Below are 12,230 nucleotides of genomic sequence, written 5' to 3' on the forward strand. Positions count from 1 at the left end.
CTTCACTGACTAGTCGCGGATTTGTCTCACCAGGGGTGATGGTCAGAATCGCGTTTATTGTCTAAGGAATGAGCGTTACTCCAAGGTCCGTCATGGTCTGGGGCGGTGTGTCACAGCATCGTCGACTGAGGTTGTCGTCATAGCAGGCAATCAATGCTGTGCAGTACAGGGAAGACATCCTTCCTGCAGACTCATCCTGACATGACAACCCCACCAGCCATACTGCCATACAGTTCTGTGGGTGATTTCCTGCAAGACAGGAATGCCAGTGTTCAGCGAAGAGCCCGGATCTCAATCCCATTGAGCACGTCTGGGACCTGTTGGATCGGCAGGTGAGGGCTAGGGCCATTCCCATAGCCCCAGAATTGTCCAGAAACTTGCAGGTGACTTCGTGGAAGAGTGGGGTAACATCTCACAGCAAGAACTGGCAACTCTGGTGCAGTCCATGAGGAGATGCACTGCAGTACTTAATGCAGCTGGTGGCCACACCAGGTACTGTCTGTTATGGTCATATACACTGCTCAAAAAATAAAGGGAACACTTAAACACAGTGTAACTCCAAGTCAATCACACTTCTGTGAAATCAAACTGTCCACTTAGGAAGCAACACTGATTGACAATAAATTTCACATGCTGTTGTGCAAATGGAATAGACAACAGGTGGAAATTATAGGCAATTAGCAAGACACCCCCAATAAAGGAGTGGTTCTGCAGGTGGGGACCACAGACCACTTCTCAGTTCCTATGCTTCCTGGCTGATGTTTTGGTCACTTTTGAATGCTGGCGGTGCTTTCACTCTAGTGGTAGCATGAGACGGAGTCTACAACCCACACAAGTGGCTCAAGTAGTGCAGCTCATCCAGGATGGCACATCAATGCGAGCTGTGGCAAGAAGGTTTGCTGTATCTGTCAGCGTAGTGTCCAGAGCATGGAGGCACTACCAGGAGACAGGCCAGTACATCAGGAGACGTGGAGGAGGCTGTAAGAGGGCAACAACCCAGCAGCAGGACCGCTACCTCCGCCTTTGTTCAAGGAGGAGCAGGAGGAGCACTGCCAGAGATCTGCAAAATGACCTCCAGCAGGCCGCAAATGTGCATGTGTCTGCTCAAACGGTCAGAAACAGACTCCGTGAGGGTGGTATGAGGGTCCGACGTCCACAGGTGGGGGTTGTGCTTACAGCCCAACACCGTGCAGGACATTTGGCATTTGCCTGAGAACACCAAGATTGGCAAATTCGCCACTGGCGCACTGTGCTCTTCACAGATGAAAGCAGGTTCACACTGAGCACATGTGACAGCGTCTGGAGACCCCGTGGTGAGCGTTCTGCTGCCTGCAACATCCTCCAGCATGACCGGTTTGGCGGTGGGTCAGTCATGGTGTGGGGTGGAATTTCTTTGTGGGGCCGCACAGCCCTCCATGTGCTCACCTGACTGCCATTAGGTACCGAGATGAGATCCTCAGACCCCTTGTGAGACCATATGCTGGTGCGGTTGGCCGTGTGTTCCTCCTAATGGAAGACCTCATGTGGCTGAAGTGTGTCAGCAGTTCCTGCAAGAGGAAGGCATTGATGCTATCGACTGGCCCGCCCGATCCCCAGACCTGAATCCAATTGAGCACGTCTCGCTCCATCCACCAACGCCACGTTGCACCACAGACTGTCCAGGAGTTGGCGGATGCTTTAGTGCAGGTCTGGGAGGAGATCCCTCAGGAAACCATCCGCCACCTCATCAGGAGTATGCCCAGGTGTTGTGGCGAGGTCATACAGGCACGTGGAGGCCACACACACACTGAGCCTCATTTTGACTTGTTTTAAGGACAAAGTTGGATCAGCCTGTAGTGTGGTTTTCCACTAGTTGTAAGTGTGACTCCAAATCCAGATCGCCATGGGTTGATAAAGTGGATTTCCATTGATTATTTTTGTGTGATTTTGTTGTCAGCACACTCAACTATGTAAAGAAAAAAAGTATTTAATTCAGATCTAGGATGTGTTATTTTAGTGTTCCCTTTATTTTTTGAGCAGTGTATATTTAAACATGTTTACTGAAAATTAACAGTTGACAGTGAGACTACTTTATAGGTCCTAAGAGAATTCTATTCTTCAAGAAACAATGTCAAAGAATTGAAATGCCCACTGGACACCCAGACCGCATCTTCAAGAAACAAAATCAATCAATGTTTAATAACGACTCATGAGACTAAATACGTACACCCGTTTTATTGACAACAAGCTACAATAATTCCACAACAAGTCAAACATATTTTACAGCAACAAATACCTTCAAAGTAATTCACTATAACATGAAACATTTGCAGTTAGGATGCTGACACCGGAGCAGCATTTTTGGTTTCAATTGATAGTTTGAAGGATTAAACAGGTTCTTATGGAGCACACGGAGGGATAGCTCTTCCCACATGATTCATCGTTCCAGCCGTTTTCAGCTTAAGAGGAAACACGAAATAGAAAAGTAAGTCACATTTATTTGTTAAACGTACTCTGAAAAAGTTGAATTTGATGAATGATAATGGGCTTACTGTACCTCCAAAGTTCATCTGAATACATGGCTCTCTGGCACCATAGTGGTTATTCGGCTCCCCTTCAGCCCAGCTCTCGTGATCAAATTTGGAGCCGTCACTCCAGAACCATAGCCTGTCCTGTGGGGAAGTAGTGAGATCTCAGATGTGCTTGCTGAACAACTTCTAAATTCCAACATACTCATGGTCTTTACTCCACCAAAACTGTAAAAGCCACCACTACCAAAAACGTGCAGACTGACACTGGAACTGTGGGGTGAAAAAACCCACAAGTGTTGATACCACAACCACATTTCTAAAAATCCCAATGCATTTCCATAGACTTGACCGGTGAAAAAAAGACTGAATCTGCATTAGGGGGGAAACAGCGCCACTGGCCACCATTATCATTTTTGGTCGCTGAGCAGCGTCGCGCAGCATGGTTAGAAACAAAATAAAAAAATAGCAAAAATTGTTATATGTCGCAAACTGACGGGTCACCATTAAGGCTTCCAGATTTAAAACATGGCCAGACCGATATGGAATAGGTTGCCTTTTGATACCATGCTATAGTACTCACTCCAGCCCACTGTGTCAGTGGATACTGCAATGGGCATTCTTTTTGTACATCTGTAAGATCTTCCAAACCAGGTTCTTTTTTTATATAGACACTTCCTTAAAAACTACACCGACCTATCAACTTAACAAATGTCAGATACAACCTTAATCCCAAGGTCTCAAATGGAACAAGCCACCTAGTAAGTTGTTTCTGCGCCATAGCAAAGAGGAAGAGTCGAGAAGAGCGAGAAGGATAACTACGGCCAAAATCTGCCTTCTCAAGCGGGTAGCGTTTTTGTATGGCCGTCAATAAGATGTCGAATTTCATTTTGTGTGTGTCCCCCGTTACTTGCTAAATGTCAATGAGCGTTGTCACCATCTTTCCTCTGCTGTACCTCAAACTGTGGTCATTACCAGCTGAGAAACTGGCGAGTTGATTACTCTTGGCACAGAGTTGTCTGAGCAGTGTCTTAACACCTACTCTGAGCTGATTCTTTCATTAGTCTTAAAACAGGATTCCTAGGACATGACATATTGATGAGTATACTAAGACCTCAAGCTGAACTGTTCAGGTATAGTATACCTTTCCCTGGAGTCACTCCTATTAAGGCATCTTCACTTTTACTCAACTATGACAACTGGGTACCTTTTCCACCTTTGCCTGAACAGCATCATATCCGCCAATCCAGGTAAGAGGGAAACTGCCAGTATTGATCAACACCACCGCCTGTAGAAATCGGAACTCTTCATAGCTGTGCACAGATGCCAGGTTTGCGCCAAGGTACTTTACAGTGTTGCGCACAGGTTTCAGTTTTTCTCCAAGTAACTGACAGTGGCGCTAGAGCAAGCAGTACACAGAGACAAAGACATGTCATAATGGAAGTATTAGTCAGTTGTCCAGTCTGAGAATTTGTCTTCTGGACTCAAATATTGCCATCGGAACTAATGTTCTATTAACAGGCTCTTAGAGATTAGTTAACCCATGCCCTGTGGGTTCTAATAGACAACAGGGCCCAACTCCACACAAATATTGCAAAGCCTATAGACATTATTAATTACAGCATATTTTACATGAGGCGCCTGTTAAAATAAGGCCAAAGACCCTTTAACTAAAAAAGCCAGTTCATTTCAATTGTAGAGGGTAAGCATTATACCTCTGCTTTGGGCCATGTCATTGCAGTTTTGACAAACATGAAGCAGCGTGAATTAAATTGGAACCAGCCTCTGGGGCATGGGTTTCTTTGGTCTGCTGCAAATTTCACCAAATCATCTGAAAGGAGAAGACAGGGAGTGTTACGAAATTGCAGCCGACTTTAAAGGATAGTCGAGACTGACTGACATACAAATCCCCTTGCATCATAAATAACATTTGTAGAGCAGTCATACCACAACAAAATATACACAATGAATGATGTAAAGCACACTCATTCCACAGAGCACCGAGTATCTACAGGTTTTAGAACTCCCCTCACCTGGTTGTCTTCATTGAAAGGTAAACCACCTGCATATACTAGGCACTCTGTGGAATGAGTTCGACACTCGTGATGTAAAGTGTGAAGCTGACTCTTACTTGCTATGTTCGCAGTCATTATGTCGCCCAGTGTAAAGGCAGCGCTGAGAAGCAGTAGAAGGGTCAACATCGCCATGGTGATAGTCTCCTGACACACACACGAGAGAAGCCATCAGTGTTTCCCCAACCTCTGCTCGAGCACCCCAGTAAGTCCACTTATCACATTCAACTAATGAAGGGCTGAGGAATACCAGCTATCATCTCTTCCACCACATACAGTAGATTAGCCTGGCACACAGGAATGTTTGACTCCAAATGGCACTACATAGGGAATTGAAAGCATCTGATAGTCACCATCTACTTAAGTTAAGGAGAAGTCTATGCTCTTGGGTTCTCCCCAAAACAGCACCCTAGCTAACTAACCCCGATGCATGGCACACCTAGTAAGACACCATTTGGGATGAAATCTGATACAGTACTATGTTGAACTCTCACCTGCAGTCTGGTCATGTCAGCGCTCTGTTTGTGAGTTGAGTTCTACCGCTTCCTGCTCTCCTTTTTTAAGGACCCATCCAGTCAGACCCCTCCCTCTCTCATCCTTTAACCGTTCAAATAATCAACTAATCATCAAGCTTTTATCATTTGAATCAGCTGTGTTGTGTTAGGGTAAAAACCAAAACGTACACCCCTTGGGCATAGCCACGGGAAGAAGTTTGGTGGTGCAGGGTACTTTAAATGAACGTTATTTTCAATTGGGGTGCTGGAAAAATATCTTTGCCTGTGCTACAGGCGCTCTATTGGTCCACTATGATAGCACTACTTTTGTGAAAATGTAACAAATCTATAAAAAGTTAACATATATATAAATATATATTCAGTACCAGTCAAAAGTTTGGACACACCTACTCATTCAAGGGTTTTTCTTTATTTTTACTATTTTCTTTGTAGAATAATAGTGAAGACATCAAAACTGTGAAATAACACATATGGAATCATGTAGTAACCAAAAGAAGTGTTAAACAAAACCAAATATATTTTAGATTCTTCAAAGTAGCCACCTTTTGCCTTGATGACAGCTTTGCACACTCTTGGCATTCTCTCAACCAGCTTCACCTGGTATGCTTTCTTAAAGGACATCCCACATACGCTGATCACTTGTTGGCTGCTTTTCCTTATCTCTGTGGTCCAACTCATCCCAAACCATCTCAATTTGGTTGAGGTTGGGTGATTGTGGTGGTCAGGGAGGTCTGATGCAGCACTACATCACTATACCTTATTGCCAAATAGCCCGTGCACAGCATGTTGGGTCATTTTACTATTGAAAAACAAATGACAGTCCCACTAAGCGCAAACCAGATGGGATGGTGTATCGCTGCAGAATGCTGTGGTAGACATGCTGGTTAAGCGTGCCTTGAATTCTAAAGAAAACACAGACAGTGTCACCAGCAAAGCACCGTCACACCTCCTCCACCATGCTTCACGGTGGGAACCACACATGCGGAGATCATCCATTCACCTACTCTGCGTCTCACAACGACACACTAATCAGACCAAAGGACAGATTTCCACCGGTCTAATGTTCATTGCTCGTGTTCCTTGGCCCAAGCAAGTCTCTTGTTCTTATCGGTGTCCTTTAGGAGTGGTTTCTTTGCAGCAATTCGACATAAAGGCCTGATTCACGCAGTCTCCTCTGAACAGTTGATGTTGAGATGTGTCTGTTACTTGAACTCTGTGAAGCATTTATTCGGGCTGCAATTTCTGAGGCTGGTAACTCTAATGAACTTATCCTCTGCAGCAAAGGTAACTCTGGGTCTTCCTTTCCTGTGGCGGTCCTCATAAGAGCCAGTTTCATCATAGCGCTTGATGGTTTTTGCGACTGCACTTGAAGAAACTATCAAAGTTCTTGAAATGTTCCGCATTGACTGACCTTCATGTCTTAAAGTAATGATGGACTGTCATTTCTCTTTCTCTGTTCTGCCAAGGCTGTCACTGTTACGTTCACAGCAAAAATGCAGTCAAAATACAGTTGAAATGCAGCTGATATTTTGATGCTTCTAAATACCTGGATACCACCTGCATAAATAGCAATTTCTGTTAAGCTCGTTCCTACCCTGCTCCTGTATTTCTTTCGACCAGTAGCATTGCTAGTGCATCTCTCTCTCTACCAGAGTCTACCCCATTATAAGAACCCCAACAATAACTGCTAAAAGCCCATGTAAGCCTGTTGGCCGTTTGGCATGTAGGAGATGACGGAATTTGCTTTTGGAAAAAGTTGAGGCTTTTTGAGACTGGCTTGAACGGGTCTTAGCAGAGCATGTGTATGAGCATCAACAAGCCTTGTTACCATGTACCCTTTGAGAATGAATGAACCAATTGTTACTTCACACAAACATATGTACCAGATTCCTTTTGGGAAATTCATTTGGGTAGTTTTATTTGCACATTGGAGGACCCCTGCAAAACCAAGCGTGAGGTTATGGCATTGATGTCATGTGTGCTATCCACATCCTGGTGCTGAACTGTGAAACGTCATGCGGTGCTGAACATTTTGAAACAGCTTGGCTCGTGGAATTACTCTTTGATCAAAACTGATACATTAATGAAATTGTTGCACTAATGAATTATTTGGAAACTAAAATCTGATTAAGGGAAAGTTACACACTTTTTTCTGTGCGCGCAATCAACAGCCTATTTGTGCATGCCCAACAGAATGCACATTGTGGTGCGGGGACTGCCATATTGTTTCATCATTTTCCCATAAGGTGTTGACATTTTTGCAGTTGTAAAGCTAATTTCCTGCAATTTTACACATTTTGCTATATGAGTGAGAGACTAATAAATTCAATGGGGGCCTGTCATGCCAAATACTGTCTTCCAATGCGTCGCAATAGGATTCGATCAACTATTAGCGTCCATTGCTATATCAACGGTGTGATTACCTAGTCATTGGATTTTTGGAGATCACAGCCTAAATTGTGTTCTTTTCTTCGTCGCTACGCAAACAAGGCTGATTTCTGCGACAATTTCGCTGTTTAAACAAGCTTTGTTTAGCTAATAACATGGAAACGTTCATTCAAACTACTTTTTGGGGTACCTCGTCAACATTACATGAAATCCATGTCTTAAACGTTGCTACGTTTCAGAAATGGCAACGAATACGTGTATTCTGCATAACACATTAAAGTTACTTACCTTATAGATCACAAAGTAAGCTGATGTCCACTCCATTCAGATGTAAATCCTTTTGATTCAGTCACTGGCTTGTCTGGCTGTCATGTTTATATTTTAACCTGCCCTTATCTACACTGAAATAATCTTATTTCAGTAGTCCACTATTATGATTCATCCAGCCCCCATCTAATTAATACACCCTTGTGGTTGTACATACATATATATATATATATCAACAATGAATAACCTGGAACAAATAAATACCATCAAAGGATACCTTACAGCTTCCAATAATGAAGACCTTGTGAAACCCAACCTGTCAATATTTTAATACATTAACTTTGATCGTTTTTGGTAGAGTTGTGTCATGAATTTCTTTTCACAGATTTTCTGTACACTCAAATGGCAATCATAGAATAAAATACTGAATTCTGGTTTGTGGAATATAGAGGAGGTGGTTGCTGTGTGGGTGGGAGGTTCTGCCTGTCCCTTGTTCTCAACGTTGAGAACAGGAGCAGAGTTAAAGGGAACAGGGTAGGAGACAGATGACACATAAACAACCAAACACACAGGTTACACTGAGAAAATGTAATGGATGGGTGCAGTGTTAGAAATGGGAGATATGTACTTCAACACTTTTGGAAGGTATTGCCTAACTTGTCCCACTCCGACTCAGAGCACAGAGAATCAAACTGATCCGAACTCACTGGTTCTGGTGGATGGGATACCTCCTGGGGGGCTCGGCTAGTCGATGGTCCTAAAGTCATTTGGAGAGATAAATTGAAGAGGTACATTTTATTACGCTCAGCATAAAAACAATTTCTTGCTTTTCTCAAATGTCAACCAAAACTTAACTTACTTTGTCTATCGAGCTTCCCTGAAGTGTCGGGCGTCAGGGCTTTCAGTGGTCGACTGATTGTTGGCTTCCACCGAGGTAACCCTAGGAAGACAGAAAAAAATATCAGCATTAGGGAAACTAAAAGTAGCTTCAGGTTGTTTTGTATGCAAATAGTTGTGAGATCTTTTATATTCACTTTAACAGATGGTGACCCCAGCTAGGAGCGAAAGAGCAGCAAGCGTTTCCCCAGGTCTCGCCTTCCTTTCGTCCTTCTTCCAAACCAAGTCATTTGCCCAGACGTCGTAGCACTTGGTCCCCTTCTTGATTCTGCTCCGGTAGTTCTCCTTCTGTTTCTCCTGCGCCTCATCCATGTTCAGTCTCACCTTGATTGATAACAGGAATAAATAGAATTATATTTCCTAGGAAGGTGGTCCTCAAAAGGCGTTCTGATCTGGTTTGAAAACATACACCGGATCCCGTCCGTACTCGGTGGAGTCCTGGATGCTGCTGTCGTGTGCAAAGAGAGACTTACCTTCAGGTTGTTCTCGCATCCTTCCTGGTACCAATCAAGGGACTTGCCCATGGCAGTCTTGAGGGTCTGGTTGGTCCAGTCACCAAACCTGGAGGAGGGGGTAGGAAAGCGATATCTATTGACAATATAACATATTGACTTATGTACCATGGAAAACAAAAAAAAAACATTCCAGCGTTCATGACCTCGGTCACTCAAGGATGACCGTGGGTGTTGAAGATGTCCACCATCGCCTTGGAGGTGGCCTCGCCAGTCTCGTCCTTGATGGATATCATACAAAACAATCTGTTTTTGGTTCCAAGCACCTTTAATGGTTTACAGAAGGGAATTGAGTTAAGCACGTCCTCTTTCTTCCCTTACTGACCCTAATGGGTATTGCCTCCACCCACTTAGTAAAGTGATCACCTTCACTTCATTACTATGATCATGGTGATGCAATTATACTAGCTAGCTGTGCACGGAGGGAATAAACACATCACACTGCGCATCATGCGATTCCATATGAAATGGATTTCTAAAGGATTTCTTTTACATCAGAAGATTTCACAAAGTGCAGAGACAATCTGATATCTTTCCGACAGATAAGACCTAAACCAGGCCAGAACTTGTCCGTGTAGACCAATTTGGGTTTCCAATCTCTCCAAAAGAATGTGGTGATCGATGGTATCAAAAGCAGCACTAAGATCTAGGAGCACGAGGAAAGATGCAGAGCCTCGGTCTGACATCATTAAAAGGTAATTTACCACCTTCACAAGTGCAGTCTCAGTGCTATGATGGGGTCTAAAACCAGACTGAAGCGTTTCGTATACATTGTTTGTCTTCAGGAAGGCAGTGAGTTGCTGCGCAACAGCTTTTTCAATTTTTTTTGAGGGGAATGGAAGATTCGATATAGGCCAATAGTTTTTTATATTTTCTGGGTCAAGGTTTGGCTTTTTCAAGTGAGGCTTTATTACTGCCACTTTTAGTGAGTTTGGTACACATCCGGTGGATAGAGAGCCGTTTATTATGTTCAACATAGGAGGGCCAAGCACAGGAAGCAGCTCTTTCAGTAGTTTAGTTGTAATAGGGTCCAGTATGCAGCTTGAAGGTTTAGAGGCCATGATTATTTTCATCATTGTGTCAAGAGATATAGTACTTAAACACTTTAGTGTCTCCCTTGATCCTAGGTCCTGGCAGAGTTGTGCAGACTCAGGACAACGGAGATTTGGAGGAATACGCAGATTTAAAGAGGACTCCGTAATTTGCTTTCTAATGATCATGATCTTTTCCTCAAAGAAGTTCATGAATTTATTACTGCTGAAGTGAAAGCCATCCTCTCTTGGGGAATGCTGCTTTTTAGTTAGCTTTGCGACAGTATACATTTTTTTGGGGGGATTGTTCTTATTTTCCTCAATTAAGTTGGAAAAATAGGATGATCAAGCAGCAGTGAGGGCTCTTCGATAATGCACGGTACTGTCTTTCCAAGCTAGTCGGAAGACTTCCAGTTTGGTGTGGCGCCATTTCCGTTCCAATTTTCTGGAAGCTTGCTTCAGAGCTCGTGTATTTTCTGTATACCAGGGAGCTAGTTTCTTATGACAAATATTTTTAGTTTTTAGGGTGTAACTCCATCTAGGGTATTGCGCAAAGTTAAATTGAGTTCCTCAGTTAGGTGGTTAACTGATATTTGTCCTCTGATGTCCTTGGGTAGGCAGAGAGAGTCTGGAAGGGCATCAAGTTATCTTCGGGTTGTCTGAGAATTTATAGCACGACTTTTGATGCTCCCTGTTTGGGGTCTGAGCAGATTATTTGTTGCAATTGCAAACGTAATAAAATGGTGGTCCGATAGTCCAGGATTATGAGGAAAAACATTAAGATCCACAACACTTATTCCACGGGACAAAACTAGGTCCAGAGTATGACTGTGGCAGTGAGTAGGTCCAGAGACATGTTGGAGAAAACCCACTGAGTCGATGGCTCCGAAAGCCTTTTGGAGTGGGTCTGTGGACTTTTCCATGTGAATATTAAAGTCACCAAAAATTAGAAAATTATCTGCTGTGACTACAATGTCCGATAGGAATTCAGGGAACTCAGTGAGGAACGCTGTATATGGCCCAGGAGGCCTGTAAACAGTAGCTATAAAAAGTGACTGAGTAGGCTGCATAGATTTCATGACTAGAAGCTCAAAAGACGAAAACGTCATTTTTTTTGTAAATTGAAATTTGCTATTGTAAATGTTAGCAACACCTCCGCCTTTGCGGGATGCACGGGGAATATGGTCACTAGTGTAACCAGGAGGTGAGGCCTCATTTAACACAGTAAATTCATCAGGCTTAAGCCATGTTTCAGTCAGGCCAATCACATCAAGATTATCAGTGATTAGTTCATTGACTACAACTGCCTTTGAAGTGAGGGATCTAACATTAAGTAGCCCTATTTTGAGATGTGAGGTATCACCATCTCTTCCAATAATGGCAGGAATGGAGGTCTTTATTCTAGTGAGATTGCGAAGGTGAACACCGCCATGTTTAGTTTTGCCCAACCTAGGTCGAGGCACAGACACGGTCTCAATGGGGATAGCTGAGCTGACTACACTGACTGTGCTAGTGGCAGACTCCACTAAGCTGGCAGGCTGGCTAACAGCCTGCTGCCTAGCCTGCACCCTATTTCATTGTGGAGCTAGAGGAGTTAGAGCCCTGTCTATGTTCGTAGATAAGATGAGAGCACCCCTCCAGCTAGGATGGAGTCCGTCACTCAGCAGGCCAGGCTTGGTCCTGTTTGTGGGTGAGACCCAGAAAGAGGGCCAATTATCTACAAATTCTCTTTTGGGAGGGACAGAAAACAGTTTACCCAGCAATTGAGTTGAGACTGCTGTACAGCTCATCACTCCCCCTAACTGGGAGGGGGCCAGATACAATTACGCGATGCCGACATCTTTCTAGCTGATTTACACACTGAAGCTATGTTGCGGTTGGTGATCTCTGACTGTTTCATCCTAACATTGTTGGTGCCGACGTGGATAACAATCTCTATACTCGCCAGTTTTAGCCAGCACCATCTTCAGATTAGCCTTAACGTCGGTAGCCCTACCCCCTGGTAAAGAGTGTATGATCGCTGGATGATTCATTTTAAGTC

The 12,230-nt window shown here is 43.7% G+C and overlaps 1 protein-coding gene across 1 annotated transcript; it reads right to left on the reverse strand.

The window, feature by feature from the left end:
* Positions 1 to 2,199: 2,199 nt before the first annotated feature.
* On the reverse strand, positions 2,200 to 5,272 carry LOC115156876 (ladderlectin-like). Its single transcript, XM_029704677.1, has 6 exons — positions 5,074 to 5,272; positions 4,639 to 4,726; positions 4,223 to 4,338; positions 3,715 to 3,906; positions 2,537 to 2,651; positions 2,200 to 2,438 (listed from the first exon to the last, which is right to left on the reverse strand). The coding sequence occupies exons 1-6, from the start codon at positions 5,086 to 5,088 to the stop codon at positions 2,347 to 2,349; spliced, it is 618 nt and encodes a 205-aa protein (XP_029560537.1). The 5' UTR covers positions 5,089 to 5,272; the 3' UTR covers positions 2,200 to 2,346.
* Between the last annotated feature and the right edge of the window lie 6,958 nt (positions 5,273 to 12,230).

This window comes from Salmo trutta, chromosome 21, assembly GCF_901001165.1.
Source record: "Salmo trutta chromosome 21, fSalTru1.1, whole genome shotgun sequence".
Taxonomy (NCBI): Eukaryota; Metazoa; Chordata; class Actinopteri; order Salmoniformes; family Salmonidae; genus Salmo; species Salmo trutta.

Coding starts and splice junctions, on each gene's coding strand:
- LOC115156876 (XM_029704677.1), bottom strand. Junction 4,339..4,638: donor AATGACTGCGAACATAGCAA/GTAAGAGTCAGC, acceptor TTCTCCTTTCAG/ATGATTTGGTGAAATTTGCA. Junction 3,907..4,222: donor TGACATGGCCCAAAGCAGAG/GTATAATGCTTA, acceptor TGCTTGCTCTAG/CGCCACTGTCAGTTACTTGG.